The sequence below is a fragment of the Acytostelium subglobosum genome (assembly GCF_000787575.1).
Source record: "Acytostelium subglobosum LB1 DNA, scaffold: scaffold16, whole genome shotgun sequence".
NCBI classification, from domain to species: Eukaryota; Evosea; class Eumycetozoa; order Acytosteliales; family Acytosteliaceae; genus Acytostelium; species Acytostelium subglobosum.
In genome coordinates this window covers 508,464-526,256 of record NW_012236517.1, presented here as the reverse complement: position 1 = coordinate 526,256, position 17,793 = coordinate 508,464, and the positions used below count along the sequence as shown (strand labels likewise).

At 44.4% G+C, this 17,793-nt stretch overlaps 7 protein-coding genes across 7 annotated transcripts; 2 read left to right on the top strand and 5 right to left on the bottom strand.

Moving 5' to 3' along the window:
- Positions 1-521: 521 nt before the first annotated feature.
- Positions 522-2,387, bottom strand: SAMD00019534_079370 (hypothetical protein; the record flags this gene model as incomplete). The annotated part of the gene is made up of 2 exons (XM_012896977.1): positions 522-1,243; positions 1,331-2,387. 2 exons carry the CDS (start codon positions 2,385-2,387, stop codon positions 522-524), a joined length of 1,779 nt encoding a protein of 592 aa, XP_012752431.1.
- Positions 2,388-3,031: 644 nt separating this feature from the next.
- On the top strand, positions 3,032-4,363 carry SAMD00019534_079360 (hypothetical protein; the record flags this gene model as incomplete). Its single annotated transcript, XM_012896976.1, has 3 exons — positions 3,032-3,138; positions 3,216-3,516; positions 3,608-4,363. The coding sequence occupies 3 exons, from the start codon at positions 3,032-3,034 to the stop codon at positions 4,361-4,363; spliced, it is 1,164 nt and encodes a 387-aa protein (XP_012752430.1).
- A 198-nt stretch (positions 4,364-4,561) lies between these two features.
- SAMD00019534_079350 (hypothetical protein) lies at positions 4,562-5,383 on the bottom strand (the record flags this gene model as incomplete). The annotated part of the gene is made up of 1 exon (XM_012896975.1): positions 4,562-5,383. The coding sequence occupies one exon, from the start codon at positions 5,381-5,383 to the stop codon at positions 4,562-4,564; it is 822 nt and encodes a 273-aa protein (XP_012752429.1).
- A 300-nt stretch (positions 5,384-5,683) lies between these two features.
- On the bottom strand, positions 5,684-6,679 carry SAMD00019534_079340 (hypothetical protein; the record flags this gene model as incomplete). The annotated part of the gene is made up of 1 exon (XM_012896974.1): positions 5,684-6,679. A coding segment is annotated over one exon (996 nt), but the record flags the coding sequence as incomplete, so codon positions are not given.
- A 2,091-nt stretch (positions 6,680-8,770) lies between these two features.
- Positions 8,771-11,910, top strand: SAMD00019534_079330 (hypothetical protein; the record flags this gene model as incomplete). The annotated part of the gene is made up of 4 exons (XM_012896973.1): positions 8,771-8,843; positions 8,909-9,063; positions 9,146-9,449; positions 9,533-11,910. 4 exons carry the CDS (start codon positions 8,771-8,773, stop codon positions 11,908-11,910), a joined length of 2,910 nt encoding a protein of 969 aa, XP_012752427.1.
- A 141-nt stretch (positions 11,911-12,051) lies between these two features.
- Positions 12,052-12,942, bottom strand: SAMD00019534_079320 (hypothetical protein; the record flags this gene model as incomplete). Its single annotated transcript, XM_012896972.1, has 1 exon — positions 12,052-12,942. The coding sequence occupies one exon, from the start codon at positions 12,940-12,942 to the stop codon at positions 12,052-12,054; it is 891 nt and encodes a 296-aa protein (XP_012752426.1).
- A 553-nt stretch (positions 12,943-13,495) lies between these two features.
- SAMD00019534_079310 (hypothetical protein) lies at positions 13,496-16,743 on the bottom strand (the record flags this gene model as incomplete). Its single annotated transcript, XM_012896971.1, has 6 exons — positions 13,496-13,602; positions 13,679-13,846; positions 13,925-14,155; positions 14,222-14,743; positions 14,813-15,093; positions 15,164-16,743. The coding sequence occupies 6 exons, from the start codon at positions 16,741-16,743 to the stop codon at positions 13,496-13,498; spliced, it is 2,889 nt and encodes a 962-aa protein (XP_012752425.1).
- Positions 16,744-17,793: the final 1,050 nt, after the last annotated feature.

Below are 17,793 nucleotides of genomic sequence, written 5' to 3'. Positions count from 1 at the left end.
GGCATTAATAAACACATGTGCCGCCTAAATGCCATTCAAATAATGGTCAATCAAGAGAGAGAGTGAGAATAAGAACCGGTCTTAGGTCTCTCAGCTGAGAGTGGATAGTGAGAATGAGAGAGCGGGAAGAAAGAAGAAAGAGGCGTTCCAACATACAGTCCGTCAGTCGACAGTTCATTATCTTAACTTTGCGCCGACAAGTTGCGGCGGGCTGGCTCGCGCAGAGGTAACATCGTGTTATGTTTGTTTGTTCTTGTCCAGACCACCCAATGATGGTGGGATCCTGTTCTGCTACCATCATGATGCTTGATTGAATGATTGATGGGTTCAATGAACTTGCATTCTCGGTCATGCGGCCTGGTCTGTCTGGTCTGTTGCTAGAAATACATTGGRAGAGTGGAGTGCAACAACACATTGAGCTTCGCTTCATTCTCTCTCATTGTACACGTATATGCATCGATGTTGGCAACAATAACTCTATTTCTGGATATATCCAGATATGTTAACTAACTAATAACTAACTAACTACTGATACTATTACTGCTACTGCTCAAGCTGTTGATACTCTTTGTTGTCGTCCTCACTGTGGCCAAGGTGAATGCAGCGCCCATCTGAACATTGACCACTCTCGTCTGAGTGATTTGTTTGATCGATGCTGAGGAGACACTCTCGACAACCTGCGTAGTATCATTCAATGTACTACTGCTGCTGCTGATGTTGTTGTTGCTACTGCTCGTCATACTACTACTACTACTGCTGCTCGCGCCTCCACTACTGTTGAGTCTATTGTTGATGGTTCCAGTTAACATTGGACTGCCCTTGCTTGACCTGATCTTCCTGAGCTCCAAACGGTCCATGTGCGAGGCCAGCTCCTCCTCGCGCTCCACGCCCCACTGGTCTGGCATCACAAGACTCGGTATGTCCTGGTCGACGTCGGAGCCCGTGCCCAGTCGATGGCTGTCTCCAAAGCCAAAGGTGTACAGTTTGCCACTGTTTGTTATGATGCCACTGTGCCAGCCACCGGCTGCGATACGCACAGCAATGTCTCCACTGGCATACTTGTCGGGTTTCAGTGTCTCGCCTTCCTGATCATATATGTCGTTGTATGAGTCAGCCGAGTCGCTGAACTGATGTCTAATATGTGAGTATGGTATCAATGTTGGTTTGCTCTGATGTCCGACCACCGCGCCAAGTCCCAATGCTCCATCGCTAACGAATCCCCAAGTGTATACTGCTCCTCTCCCTGTGTTGCATGTGAATGCGATAAAGAGATGTTAGTGTCGAGGTGCTTGGAATGATTCCAATGTTCTACTCTTGAATGAATACTAACTCGTTAAACACATTGAATGATAGTAGCCAGAGGCAATGTCGACGATCTCTCCAGGCATTTCAATCTTCTTGGGCTGGATGCTGTCGCTGAATGTGTTGAGGCCGAGTTGTCCACAGATGTTGAAGCCAAACGAGTACATGCTGCCTTCGGTCGTCAGGACTAGCGTGTGGTTCTTGCCACACACAACCTTGACCAATGGCACGCGCTCCAGCTCCTTGTTCTTGACGGGCAGTGTGTGCTTCTTCACGCTTCCAATGCCCAACTGACCGTATCTGTTCCAGCCCCAAGTGTATAGTTGACCGCGGTTGTCTATGGCGGCCGAGTGCATGAGTCCCGCTGCCATGTTGACGATGTGTTTGCCAACGAGACTGCCTACAGGCTTTGGTGAGAAGGCCGGCAGCTCGTTGCCGTGGCCCAGGCGACCGTATGTGCCGCAGCCAAACGTGTAGAGCTCGCCGTACTTGGAGAGCACGAGCGAGTGCTGCATACCAGCGGCGACCTGCTCGGGAACCGAGCTTGGTGAGATGCCGCTGATTGGCGCAGGCTTGAGTCGATTGACCTGGTCGCCATGTCCGAGTTGACCCCATCTGTTGCAGCCCCACGACACCACCGTGGCCACATCGGGCAGGATGGCAAGCGCGTGGCTGTCGCCGCAGGCAATCTTTGACACCTTGATTGAAGTGACCTGGCGCGGCAGTCTAATCACATTAATCTTCTCCAACTCGTCCTGATTATATCCACATTGTCCAAAGAAGTTGTAGCCCCAACTATACAACTGTCCAGGTGTATAACTTGTATCTGTAGCTTGTTTACTCGCGCTCATTGCTGACTTATTGTTGTTGTTGTTACTATTCTTGCTTGTTGTTGTCACTTTGTTTTTGTTGTTGTTATTGTCGCTATCGTCTGAACTTGAAGAGAGAGTGTCGTCGGATTTGTCTGAACCAGGTTGTGACTCTCCACTCTCACTGCTGTCACTATGTCCGTCGTCCTCACCAAACAACCAACGATCGACGACGTTTGTTCCACAAGTCAACCAATTGGTTACACCAGATATCATATTCTATCTACTACTTAGAAAATATAATAATAAATAAAAGTTATAAGTTCGAACGTACAACAAGATTGAGCTGGCAAACAACATTCATTCATTCATTCATCGGATGATACCACTTTTGCGCACCTCTTTGCAATAGTTGCAAAAATGGGTAAATGAGGGGTCTGAATTGAATTCAGGGTCATTTCCACGATCATTGAGTCAACAGTTATTCCTTCCTAAATCAATCAAAAAGGCACAAGTAGTATCTGTATACTATGAACATAATAAATATTACAAGATTGATAACTTTCAATATTTAGTATTAAAATAATTAATAATTATTAACAACATGGGAATAATTAAATAATGAATTATTATTAGTTGTTGGTTGGATATATTCCAATGGTATTTCCCAACAACAATGTCAACAAATATTAACAACATTGTTGTTAAGGAATGAAGATTGATTGGACCTTATTGTTTATTCAATCATCTCCATCTTGAATCTAATTTTTTTCAAAATACCTTCTCAACACTGGTTTTGTTGCATCTTCAACTTAAGTATTTAGTTTAAACATTCATTCGTCTTCACTTCAATTCGCAACACTTCACTTTATTATTTTTATACATATATATATATACATACATACAACAAACAAGCAATAATGTCAGAAACAAACGTTGAGAAACAAGTTGAGGGCATGTCACTGAATGAGACTGCCACTACAACAACATCTACTGCTCCAGTTGCACATCCAGAGAAGCCCATTGGGTAAGATGAATCATCTACAGGTAGATTGACAACAACAAGTCGACTGACACTTATGATTATAACAACTATCTATATAGTGGTGGACTGACTGTTCAGGAGAGATTGAATTTGATCAAGTTGGTCGGCGAAGAGATTGTTAGTGAGGAGAACCTCGCTGGTCTGCTCACCGCCAAGCCAAAGCTTAGATGCTACGATGGTTTTGAACCATCGGGCAGAATGCACATTGCCCAGGGTATCCTCAAGTCGATCAATGTCAACAGAATGACCCAAGCTGGATGCACATTCATCTTCTGGGTTGCCGACTGGTTCGCCATGTTGAACAACAAGATGGGAGGTGACCTCAACAAGATCAGAAAGGTCGGACAATACATGATTGAGGTAAGTTTGATTGATCGAATGATCGAATGAATGAATGAATGAATGGACGACTTACTCAATCATTCATATCAATCAATCAAACATAACAAAGATCTGGAAGGCAACAGGTATGGACATGGAGAACGTTGAGTTCTTGTGGTCATCTGATGAGATCAACAAGAATGCCAATGACTACTGGCTCAAGGTGATGGACATCTCGAGAAAGTTCAACATTCCACGTATCAAGCGTTGCGCTCAGATTATGGGTCGTAACGACGAGGACGATCTGTCCGTGGCCCAGGTGTTATACCCATGCATGCAGTGCGCCGATATCTTCTTCCTCAAGGCCGATATCTGCCAGCTGGGAATGGATCAGCGCAAGGTCAACATGTTGGCACTCGAGTACTGCGACAAGTCAAAGATCAAGCACAAGCCAGTGATCGTGTCGCATCACATGCTGATGGGTCTGAAGGAGGGCCAGGAGAAGATGTCCAAGTCCGACCCAGACTCAGCCATCTTCATGGAGGACACCGAGCAGGAGGTCTCCACCAAGATCAAGAAGGGATTCTGTCCACCAGGCGTCATTGAGAAGAACCCAATCATGGACTACTTGAAGCACATCATCTTCCAGAAGTTTGAAACGTTCACCGTTTTGCGTCCAGACGACAAGGGAGGCAACAAGACCTACACCTCGTACGCCGAGTGTGAGGCTGACTTTGCTTCCAACGCGCTGCACCCAAGCGATCTGAAGCCAGCCGTCGCCCTGGCCATCAACAAGATTCTGCAGCCAGTCCGTGACCACTTTACCAACAACAAGGAGGCTGCTCTCCTGTTGAAGACCATCAAGGGATACAATGTCACTCGTTAAGTGAACTCAACCCATTGTCTCGCGTCGCCTGCTGTCTCCTCCCCTTATCCACAAGCGTCATCAATCAACTCCCAAATATACATACATATCTTTTTACAAACCAAACCTCCTTTATTGACTCTTACTCATTCCAAGTGCATGAGATGGACTTGTTTCCAGTCCACTCGACGCTGAACTTGTTCCTGATCACGCAATCAATCAATGAATGGTCATCAATTCGATTGAGCATCGATGAGTGAATGGAAGTGAGAACAATGATTGATGGGTCGCATCGTTGGTTGTGAATACGACTATTAGGTCATTGAGGTCGGCGTGAATCTTGGCATAGTCTTGGAGGTCTCGGAATATTGATGGGGAGTGATGAGCCAAGTGATTAACATTGTCAATGATGAGTATTGGAGGATGTCCATGTCCAGCAGTGTACCTCTGAGCGGCCTCACTAACCATTGACATTATCTCTTTATAGTACTTTGATTGATCGTCATCGATTGAATCCGCCTCCTCATCTCCATCCTTATCCTCGTGGGCCTCGTCTTCTTCATCATCACCTTCACCACTCATATACTTGAGTAGAATTTGTGAATACTTGTCATGTCGTTCAAGTTGAAATACATTGGATAACTCTCGTACAAAGTCCTTATCATCTGGACATGATATATACACGACGCCTCCTCCATTCTTGGATGATTCCATGTCATTGCCATTGCCATTGCAATTGCCATTGCCATTGCAATTGCCAATGTTGATGTTGATGTTGTTGAGTGACAGCTTGACGTCGACCGATGCGATTCCACATACAATGAATGCCTTGCCCTCTCTTCCACCTCCATTTGATTGTACTCTTTGTATTATTGATTGTATTACATTGCCAACTTCGGAGTTGGCTGATGATGATGTTGATGACGATGATGTTGATGCCGCAGTTGGAATATGACCTCTCTCGAATGTATTGTTTACACGCTTACGTGTAGCATACTGTTGAAAAGAGTATAGACCTGATATCAATAGTGGATCCAACATTTCTCTTAGGGAGTAGTATTGCCATTGATATTCATCCCATATATCAGCCAACACTTGTAACTTTGCATCTAATCTCTGTACATTATCAACCAATACTCTAGGCAATATATCCAATGTCCTATTAAATAACAATGTCTCGAACTGTTCAAACCTCTTATACATTATACATCTCTCTCTCTCTATCTATCTCTATCTCTCTATCTCTATCTTATAACTTGAAAAGAGTGAAGTTGGTGGGACTGGTCTCAGTTCCCAAAAGTTCAAAAAGTTGCAAACGATGCCCATTCACACACTTTATTGGAAATTTGATTGATTGTTTGATGGAATGATTGGATGTTGATGTAATGGTAGGATGCTTATTAGTTGGTCAGTTGATGTATCTTGTGATATTAGACATATGGCATTGTTATTATCTATTTTACGAATTTGTAATTGATATTGATGTGATGGTAGATTATCCTTTGAATATGTTGTTACAGATAAATAATATATACCAATATTTGGATAGTCTTGAAGTAATATCCTTTGTAAAGTAGATTGAACTGTACTTCCATATTGCTTTGGATCATAATAAATTGTACCATATAATGATCCAATATGATGTACTAAAGAATATGTTGATTCCTTCCATTGTCTTACACCATCTTCCGCCAAACAATCATTGATGATCAATGTACCAACTGATGATGGTATAGTTGATTGTAATTTTGTTCTTCTATTTAATACCAATGTACTGAGTTTGGAATATTGAGGGTCTGGAAATGTGATCAATCTTATTTTGAATGAATTAATTTCCAATCTTGTAAGTGATGTTGGAAGTACACTTTGTGGAATGTTCTCGCGATATGCTGTGCTTGGAAATGTGAGGTCTGTCAGAGAGTCTGGGAAACAATGTGGATGGAGTGGAAGAGTGTAGTTTCTACCAAGTTGGAGTGTTTCCAGCAGTGGTGGAAGCAAACCTGGTGTGAAGGGTCGGTTGAACATTGTACCAAAAGTGAGTGATCTGAGTGAGTAGGGGAATATTCCATCACCAGTGATGTTATGATCAAAGTTAGATCCCATGACCAAAGTGATCAGTGATTGAGGAAGTGCACCCGGCATGATAGGCTGATAGAAGTTGTCCCCAAATGTCAGTGATGTCAGACATGTTGGTAACATTCCAGGACTAATCGTTTGATTGAAGTCCTTTCCAAATGATAATGATGTTATTGTATCCGGCAATGAATTGGCAATCCAATCACAATTATAATCTTTACCAAATGATAATGACCTGATTGATATGGGGAGAGTTACCACTTTGGTAATGGTTATATTTGGTTCCCAATGAAGCGTGATGAGTCCATTGGGCAGTGTCATTACATGTCTAAAGTTCCTTCCAACTGTGAGTGATGTAAGTGAGGCTGGGAGCGTGCCTCCATCACCTCCAAAACCTCCAAATGAATGATTGTATCTTGATCCAATCCTAAATGTTGTTAATGTAGATGGCAATGTATCTTTGATAATAGGATGATTGTACATTGTACTCATTAAGTGCAACACGGTGAGTGAGTGAGGTAGTGTCCCTGGTACAATCGGCCGCTTGAAAGCGTTTCCAAGTGATAGAACAGTGATTGAAAGTGGTAGGACTCCATCGATACTTTGATCAAACATATAACCAAAAGTGAGTTCCAACAGACCTGTTGGCAAAGCCCTTGGAAGTATTGGTTGATTATAATAATAACCAAATGTTAATGATCTCAATGAGTTGGGCAAAGCATCTGGCTCCACAATGCTGTTGAACTTTAATCCCATTGTCAAAGTGATTAATGACGATGGAATCATTCCAGGTTTCAAACTATGATTGAAACACTTTCCAAATGTAAGCGATGTCAAAGATTCAGGAAGTGACCGATCATTGATCAATTCATTGAATGAATGATCAATGATCAATGTACGAAGTTTGAACTTCTTGGATGTTGATGTCGATTTCGATGATGAAGTTGGTGATGTTAAATGTCGTCTGATCATCTGATCACATGACCATAATGACATTGAAGTTACTCTTCCTTGTTCCAAATGACTATGTAACTTCTTGCATGATATCATCAAACATGCCAGATCTAATTTGGATGTCAACAAATCTAATATATATTGTAATATTATGAATGGTAGTGTATCAATCATTCTATGTTTGTGTACTTGTACATGTCATTCCATCAATCAAACAACTACAAAAGCCTTGACAAAAGCCTCGACAAAAGGAGGCCCCTTCACATTCCTTTTTCCTTCCAACATAGTCCACTTAAGTGGACTTCACAAAGAGATAATGATATAAATATCAATAAATAAGTATGAGTTGATGTGCGAGCGAGACACAATGTCAAGATTACAACAACCACTTCATTAGTCGTCAGATATTGCTATAAATATAAGATAGTGGAGATCATCATCATTGTGCAATCTACAATCACTGATACTTGACTGACAGTCTGTGTTTCAGATAGTTGATGGATGGATGAATTATCAACTGGTGTGTCCATCACACTCACTCATATAATATAAGTATACACATAGATACAGAGATATCAAATCACACACTACTACCCACCATTATTGATTCACTGTGTGTGAGTGAGTGATCACATGACTGGAACATACAGTGGATACACACACACACACACACCACTAATGGATGGAAAGAAGGAAGAGGGTGGTGTCACATAGGCCTTTAAAGGCTGTGTTTGCAATGACTATCTTCATCCTTCACAAGTGTATACACTCACTCATCATCAGCGGATGCGGTGCTCACTTGCATGCATGCTACTGCTGCTTCACTAACCTGGAAAGAGTAAGTTGGGTGATCATCTGACTGACTGACTGAACTGACTGATATTTGATATAGCACTACTTCCTAACGTGCCCGCGCCAAGATGCTACTACTACCATGGACGCACACGCACCTCAACAACACCTCCCATACATCAAACAAACAAACAAACACCAAGGTTGCTAACTTGTATATATGGTGCCAGCTGGTGATGGTGGTCAATGGGAGTGCGAAGGTCCTCGTCGTGACTGACTGACTGACTGACTGCCAGGCACTCTCTCTCACTAACTCGCAGTGATTGTGATGTTGATGGGCTATTCATCCTGCCTGCATGCCTGCCTCTCCCCATATGTCAATCAATCACTTCCGCACACATGTGACTCTCCAACAACAATAACAATTTACAACAATCAACATCCAATCCATCTACTGTCATTCATTCATAGATTGGAATCATTTACAACATTACAATATTACAGCTTTGTCTTAGAAGAAGTGATACATCACTTCATTCAATCATTCATACTACAAACTATTCATTCATAGTTAGACGGACAAATTTAAAGTGAATGATGACGAAGATGATGGCCAAGTCCAAAGGTGTTGTGATACTCTTGTTATCATTACTACTGATATGTAATAATATTGGACTCAGTATGTATACATTTGGATCACCAAGTATCATTATGTAGTCATCTAACATTCAATCAATCATATAGTTAGCGCACAGGGTAACACAACAATCAGTGATGATCAAGTAAATTCTGCAGACTTTATACCAGCACAACCAAATAATGGCGATAACAGCATCAACAACAATGATAAATTATTTATAGATATAAACAATGGTGATGATACATGGTCTGGAAATATGGTATGATCCATCGACCCAAACTCAAAGTCTAGTTTGCCCGCCACACACACTCACACATACTCACTCAATCAATCAAATACAGACTCATCCACTGAAAGTACTTCAATTTGGATATTACGAAGCAAAGAGATTGAATAGGACACAGGTGTATGTTGCCAAGGGAGTGTATAGTACAGAGACGATTGATCTGGTCGATGGTATATCAATCTTTGGTGGATACGATGGTGCACCAAACTGGAACCGATCCAATGTAGTACTGCCCTATATCTCAAGTACAACGATCAAACCAAATGGAGGACATGCCGTATTCAACATCACCAATGTCCAAGCCAAGACCACCCTCTCACATCTCAACCTACTCTCTCCAACACCAGTCTACGACACTGGTAAGTCATTGGAGCTATTCCAATCAATCTCTCAATCACTCAATCACTCACTCACTCACTTAATCACTTCAAATCAAATATAGATACATTCGGATCATCATTTGGAATAGTGATCAGTAATAGTAATCAGGTGGTGCTGAGATTTATATCGGTGACGTCGGCCGCCGGTGTTGACGCACCTCCAATGGCTGGAAGTTGGACAAAGAATGATCAACTCAATGGACCGGATGGACGCGATGGCATGATCAGTTGTGTGGATGGCGATTCATCTTTAGGCTGCGGCAACTGCACAGCCCCTCAACCAGGTCTAGGCGGAGTACTAATGTGCTATGGCCAGTTAACCAACGGTGGTGATGGCGCCGCGCCTGGCCACGGCAACGAGACTGGACACAACGGAGTTGCCGGACAAACCGCCTCTTTCGGCGGTGCTGGAGGCCAGGGATCCGAAGCTGGCTACGGTACAATGTTTATCTTGGCCGAGACAAATGGACGCGATGGCGTGAATGGTGCGGCTGGCCGAGATGGCAAGCCCCCAGTCTTCATATTCACACCCCATGGAATCTCTGGCAAACAATCAAATGGACTACTCGGCCAGAATGGTGGTGGTGGTGGCGGTGGCGGTGGCGGTGGCGGTGGACTCGGAAAGTGCGCAGAATACGGTGGATCGGGAGCTGGAGGCGGTGCTGGTGGCTGTGGAGGTCGCGGAGGTCTAGGCGGCAAGCCTGGTGGCAGCTCCATCGGTGTCTACATCTGGAACTCTACTGTCAAGATTGAGTTCTCATCCATTACCACGAGCAAGGGTGGCAATGGTGGCACACCATCACCAATCGAACCAGGCTACCTCGGTGGAAAGGGTGGATTTGGAAGCTACCCACACGCCGACAGATCAAGCAACTCATCAAACAGTGGCAATGGAGGCCATGGAGGCAAAGGTGGAGATGGAGGCCAAGGTGCACCAGGCAACGGTGGCTTCTCCTCGCCTATTGTATTCTTTGGCAACGAGCCAACAATGTCATGCAACAATCTGGCCAAGGATGTCGCCGGCCAGCCAGGCGACGGCGCTGTCAAGTCCCTGGACGGCATCAGCTCATTCTGTTACGATGCCAACACCAAAGCTCCGACCGAATGTCCATCCACCATCAATGTAGCCCAATGCACCAGTCTTTTGGCCGTTGCCGAATGCGAGTTTGGCGAAGAGAGAGACAAGTGTGGCATATGTGGAGGTGCTGGCTCATGTTCAGTTGGCTGCGATGGCGTAGTTAACTCTGGCAAGGTCTTGGATTCATGTGGCGTGTGTGGCGGAAACAACTCAACATGTTCAATTGGCTGCGATGGCGTTGCCAACTCTGGAAAGATCATCGATGCCTGTGGCGTGTGTGGTGGCAACAACTCAACATGCGTGGGCTGCGATGGCGTGGTCAACTCAAACAAGACACTGGACCAATGTGGAGTGTGTGGCGGAAACAACACTTGCGTGGGCTGCGATGGAATCATCAACTCTGGACTCGTGATGGACCTTTGTGGAGTGTGTGGCGGTCACAACAGCACATGTCTGATAGGCTGCGATGGCATCGTTGGCTCATTCAAGAAATTGGACTCCTGTGGCGTGTGTGGCGGCGACAACTCTACCTGCGCCTTTGGCTGCGATGGTATTTCCAACTCTGGACTTGTACTGGACGCATGTGGAGTGTGTGGCGGTAGCAACAAGACCTGTCTGGGTGGCTGCGACAATGAACCAAACTCAATCTTGGAGTTTGACGAGTGTGGAGTGTGTGGCGGAGACAACTCGACTTGTTTGTCAGGCTGCGATAACTTGCCATACTCCAACAAGAAGGTGGATGCATGTGGCGTCTGTGGCGGCACAAACAGCACATGTCTAGTTGGCTGCGACGGTATCAAGTACTCATACAAGGAGTACGACAAGTGTGGAGTATGTGGTGGTGATGGATCAAGCTGCACCCGTCAGTCCAGCAGTGGACTCAGTACCGTGTCCAAGGTGGTCATCAGCATCGTGGTCATCTCTGTCTCACTCTATGGCGCCGCTCTCGCATTCATTGTGCTGAGACGCAAGCTCAAGGGTCACGGCTCACAATACTACCGCACCAAGCTAGTTCTCGAGTACCAGGATGCGCCATTCGTCCAAGCCGAGCTGATCCAGAAGAACAGGAACAGACCCAAGCGATCGATATTGACTGGTCTGGGAATTAGGAGGGACTACCAACACCTGCACGAGGAGGTACCAATGGACGACTATCCAACATCATCAGGATCAATCCACTACGACACAAACAACAACAACAATCATTATGATGCCAATAATCCTCATCATAACCAAGGAATGTATAATCAGCCACAGGGTAGAGAGGACATCTTCTCCGAATTCGACATGTTCCCTCCACAGCCACATGGCAACAGCGGAAACAGCGGCAACAGTGGAAACAATGGTCGACCATACATGTAAATAATTATAATTAAATATAATATTATTATCTCTCTTTTGATTTAACTAAAGAAGATCTAGATCAAATATTTATTCATATCAACAACAACTCTTGACTATCTAACCTAACATTGGAAGGGACGGCGTGGACTCTGAACTAGTTTACTCAGTCACTGTTGTGGCACGCTCCATATCCCTCTCCCTCTGTTCATGCTCTATTTGTTCTTGTAGCTCCTGCTGCTTCTCACCCTGATGTAGAACCTTGGGGGATGATTGTGGCTCCACTTGTTGTTGCTGGACTCCCTCTTGAGTGCCCACCTTGGAGCCTAGGACCTCGAGTTGTTGGGGTAGTTGTTCATGTTGTTTCTCGGATGTTCTCTTGGCCTCCTCCAAATCAGAACCAGGCTGACCCTCCTGTTGGGTACCTAGGATTTGGCGCTCTTCCTCCACGACCTCTGGGGAGGTCTCATCCTTCTTCTCACCGTGGTGGAACATTCCAACTGCACGACCCTTGATGTGTGAGCCCGTCTCATGGATCCTCTCCCCAGTCTCGTGGAAAGCATGCTTGGTGTCTCCCCAAGCTGTACCAATAGCATCACCGATGTTATGCTTGAGTTTTGCCATTCTCTCACGGTAGGACTCTTTGGATTCGCCGGGATGTTGAGAGGTATCCGATTGTACACCAATGTCCTTGTCCTTCTCCTGACCTAGACCTATACCCGGGCCTTGGACCTCGCCCTCCTCCTTGGATTCCAAACCAATCTTCTTCTTGAACTCCTCGGACACAGGAGGTGACTCCTTTTGTTGGGGAATTTGTTGTTGGTGCAATTGCTGCTCCTCGGAAATTGGACCAGTAGAGATCGGTCGGTATTCGCCCTCCTTGGCCTCTGATCCAGAACCTTGTTGTTGAATAACAGGCTCTTCAGAGCTCTGGAATTCCTTTACTCTCTGGGTGGGACTAGTTTGTTGTTGTTGTTGGTGTAGTTGATGTTGTGGAACATTCTCATGGCTTTGTTGTTGAATTGGATCCTTAATCTCTCTTTGTGACTCCATTATTAAATAATTAATTAATTTGATAACTTAAGTTATTATTTGTTTGTCTAAGAGATGCTTGTTGTTAATGAATTATATTGTTGAATGAAGGAGATTGTTATATATTGGAGATGGACATGTTGTAATTCAACAGTCAATATCATTAGCCTTCATATATGGTCAATTTCCAAAGATGGTAATCCAAAACACATATGGGTTTCATCAGTTCCCTTGGCTGAGTTTGTCCTTAGCCATAAACAAAGTGTGTCCCTACAAATATGAATAGTCAACACCAGAACTGATCATTACTGGTACGTCCCAGTGCCACGATTCCCGAACAAGTATATACATATGCCTAAATAAAGTTCATTGGTCATTGTTGTTGGCGGAGGAGGAAACTCCGTGTTCAAACTGAGAGGAGGAGGGAATGAGAGTGAAGGAGAGAGTAGAGACATGTAATAATTATTATAGTTATAATATATATATATATTTACAATCGGACTGTTCATTAATTAATGTACATGTTACAATATTGTCGCAAGTTATCAACCTGTTGTTGTTATGTCGATGTCGGTCATTGGTCAATCTTGCTTATGATAGCCTTGAGGAAGGCCAGCCTTGTCTTCTTCAGTTTCTCACTGAATGCATTCGCGTATAGTGCTGCCTTTGCTCCATTTATCACTATTAATGGTTGGGTTGTTTGTTAATACATGTAATGTTGTTGTTGTCTTCATCATCACTTGACTATTAAACATACTCTTGGCAATTAGACTATCTAATAAGTTGATGTCCTTTTTCCAGACCTTGTTCGGAGAGAATGACGGACCAAACTGTCCAACGCCATCCTTTGAGGTCACTGATATTATATATTGAGTCGGGTCAAGGGGAGACTGTTTGGGCTGAGGTTGTACAACAATGAATACATCTTGATTGATTGAGAGAGGGTGGAGTGTGAGTAAGCTATAAGCTGGTATGATGTCGTGTGTACTATAAAGTTACTTACGGTTAAACTCTGAGCGGATGGTGGATGGTACAAATGGGGCACAACCAATGTCTTGGAAGATCAACACAACGACATCATTGCCAACATGTCTCTTTCTCTCTAGTTGTTGCTCATCGTGAGCTCTGAATGGAAGTAGTGTCGACACGTGGAACATGATCTGGAACTTGAATATATTGTCATCAATGTTAAAATGTTTGGTAGTATACACTGAATGGATGCCAGTTGAGTTGTCTATATTTGTGATGAGCGTGAGTAAAGGAGGCCTTTCCGAACACGGACAACTATACCTATACTTACTGACAATGTCAAGGTTACCCTTGTAGTGTGGCCAATCTTTGAGCTCAATCTTCTTGCCAATGAACTCAAGGAACTCATTGTACTCTTCGCTGGCGTCCTGGATCTGGTTGGAGAACATCTCGGACTCTGTGAGCTGGTCTTTCTTGCGATAGAGCAGTCCAAACGTGTAGTCCTTTGTGATCAACTTGTCCTCCCAGTTGGAGAGCTGCTTCTTGACATCGTTTGACTTGATCACCTTGAATGTCAGTGCGCTGATGGGCTGGCAAATGGATTGAACGGTGTGCATCAACTCCTGGGGTGTGGCCTTGCCCGACGACAGATAGAACCTGTCCTCGCCCTCTTGTGTTCTGACCAGGACCTTGAACCTTCTCTCCTGCGCCATCATTGGCGGTGCGCCTTCTCCAGGCTTATCATGTCTCTTCTTCTTCTGCTTGAACTTCTCTGCCACCTTTCGAATACTGATTATAACAGGACCGATGGGGCCTCCATTGAGTTGGTCAACAGAGAGGAAGTTCTTGTGCTCTGTAGTGAGTGATTGAGTGAGAGGTTAGTGAATGGATGAGCGATCGCTTCGACTTGTCAACTACATACTGAAATCGAGGAATGAGGTATCATAGTGATGTATCTCATTGTCACTCTCCTCCAGGAGGTGTTGGCTGCTGCCAGCCGGCCTCTGTCTGATGAGGTTGGCCGGGATGTCACACTCGCGTGTCCATCCAGTGCTACAATCTATGTTTACATTGCCATTCTTCATATCCTCGATCGAACTCTGTCTTGACACCAACGTCGAGTGTTGTGGAGTCTCCTCCTCACTCTGGAACAACTTGGTCTTGTACGCTGGTCTAGTTCCAATGAATTGTTTATATCTCTTCCTACAATATTGATTGATGTCAGTTAGTGATGAATGGAACAACTTGTCCCTGCTGCGCGTGAGATACTTACAACTCCTGTCCTTTAGAGGCCACCAACTCTTTGAGGGTTGTGTCAAACTTGAGCTCTTCAATGGTCTTCCTCCTCATGAGCTGTCGGTCGGGTGTTGCTCGGTGAGGCGGGAGATGATGGTGTTGGCCGTCGCCTTCAAGTGGAGGTGATATCGTTATCATGGGCTCAGAGTTGGCCTTCTCCAATGGGTTCATCGCTGGATCATCCTCTCTGATTGATGGGAGAGGCATTGATGCCACGAGCGATGTGGCTTCAGAGCTAGTGGTTACAACAGTCCTGAGGCCGGCCAGATTTGCCAGGTCGTTTGCAAGTCTGGCTTGCTCCTCCAGCGTCATCTCGCCCGGATTGAGCAGGTCGTTCTCGGACACTGACATCCTGATCTTGTTTATGGATGAGCTCGATGACTTGAGGTCGGGGGTGGCGCCGCCACTCCTTGACTCGCCCTGTTGCTGTGACTGCGCTGCCTGTGGCTGAAGCTCGCTGGATGCGCCAAGACGCCTCTCGTCCTTCTTCTTGCCGCCACCAAAGATTTTCTCGATGGTGGACGTCTTCTTTTTGGGCGAGTGGTAGCTGGTCAGATACTTGTCATAGGTCGTCGGTGATGTTGAGAGGTGAGGGCTGTTGGTGGTCGTGTCGATTGGCTGGCTATTGTTGGTGCGTGATTGATACGCGCTGCTGCTCGTGAAGCCATTTCCAGTCTGTGCATCCTCACTAAGACCATGACTGCTTGGAGACTTTCTAAAGAATGACATTGTCTTCTTCTTCTCTGTGCTGGCGGCCAATGCATTGTTGTTGTTTGTGTTGTTGACATTGTTATTATTACATGTTGTATTATTTACAGGTGTTGGAGGTGATCTGGACTGTGTCTCCTGACTCTCGCCACCACTGCCACTCTTGTGATTGAAGAGTGCCGACGAGAGACTGGTACGCAGCTTCTGGTTGTTTGGTGTGACTGTGGATGATGGAGAGATTGATTGCTTGGTGGGAGAGGCGTGCTTCTCCTTCTTCTTTGACTTCTCGCGGGCCTTCTCCTCCTTCTTCCTCCTCTTCTCCTCCTTCTTGCTGCTGCTCGGTGACATTGAGTTCAGATCGATCATTGAGTTCCTCTTGTGTCGCTCTGGCGACAGACTCGATGAGGAGGACAATGCCTCGCTGTTACTGAAGCTGTTTCTGATGCTGTTGGATGGGCTGATGATGCGACTGCTGCAACTGGCCAGCGATGAGCTCGAGTCGTCGCTGCCGAGGCCGCCGCCCGTCAGGCCCATCGACGTGGTCGTATGCAGGAAGGTCATTGAAGCCGATGGCGTTATCTCTGATGGCAGTTGACTGGTTGACGATGACATTATCGAAGAGTTTGTCAGATAGCTCTCGTCGTCGGAGCTATACTCGCTCTCAGAGTCCAACTCCTCATTCTCGTCCTCCTCGTCATCTGTCGTTGTATTGAAACTCTGTACAGAGTTACGGTGTTCCAATCCATGATTAATATCCACTACACCCATAGCACTATACAATGGTGAAGGTGGTGGCGGGGCTGCGCCAAACTCCATCTTATCCTTGTCACTGTCCACATCATTTGTCATTGTGTGTTATATATAATTATATATGTATATGTATATATTATTAATATTATTATTTACAAGTAAAGTTAAAATATCTATATAATATCTGTTTATGTTAAGTTGTATTGTATGTATATAAATATAAGTTTAAAGAAGAAGAAATAGATAAAGTGTAATGTTAAGATATAAATGTCAATGAGGAGGGATGTGTCTTCGATTGAACCCTTGTCCGCAAGTGTGTGGTGAGGGGGGAGGAGATGACGCCTCAAGAGTTGATGTCAGGGATGGGCCTTGAACGGACGTCTTTGTGTTTGTGTGTGTGTGTGTGTGTGTATGAGTGTTTGTGTTGTTGTTGGTACTGTTTTGTTTTTTTAGTTGTGTTGTTGATTATTATTAGTTAATGGTGAGGTTAGGTCCTTGACGATGGGTTAAACGAGTGTTTTTGGATCAGTCGATCGAAATTTATGATGTGTTTGTTGTGAGTGAATAGTGTCTATTAATCAATAAATCTATTATTATATCTAACTAAGTGTAAGTATCTATTTATATATATATATCTATCTATGTGTGTGTTAAAAAAGTAAGTATGAAAGTAAGTAAATAATGATGATGATGTTTGATGATGATGGTGAAGTAAAGACAAGAACCACACTGTTTTCTTATGGTATGTAGAACATACACAAATACGTACATACACACAGAGACATTATTTCAAAATAGGGTCCTGAGAGTGGAGGGGACGGCTCTCCGGGGAACCAATCGTCGCGGTGCTCAAGAGCTGCAATCGACTGCAAATCGTAGATCGGGTGATCGAAATTTACATTATTATTAATTTTTTGGGGGATTTATTCACAGGTGAATTCACAAAAGGGGCGATGTGAACCAGTGATGTCGGACAGACTTATCGTGGTCAACAAGCGGTCGGGTTACAAGGGTCATGCCTTTGCACTTGTCGTCTACAAGTCCCTTATTAGTTAAGTCTCACTGTGCACCTGTGATCTATCAATTAGAAACAAAACCAAAGAAAGATTGTTATATTAAGTTATATGATTATATAAATATACAATTACT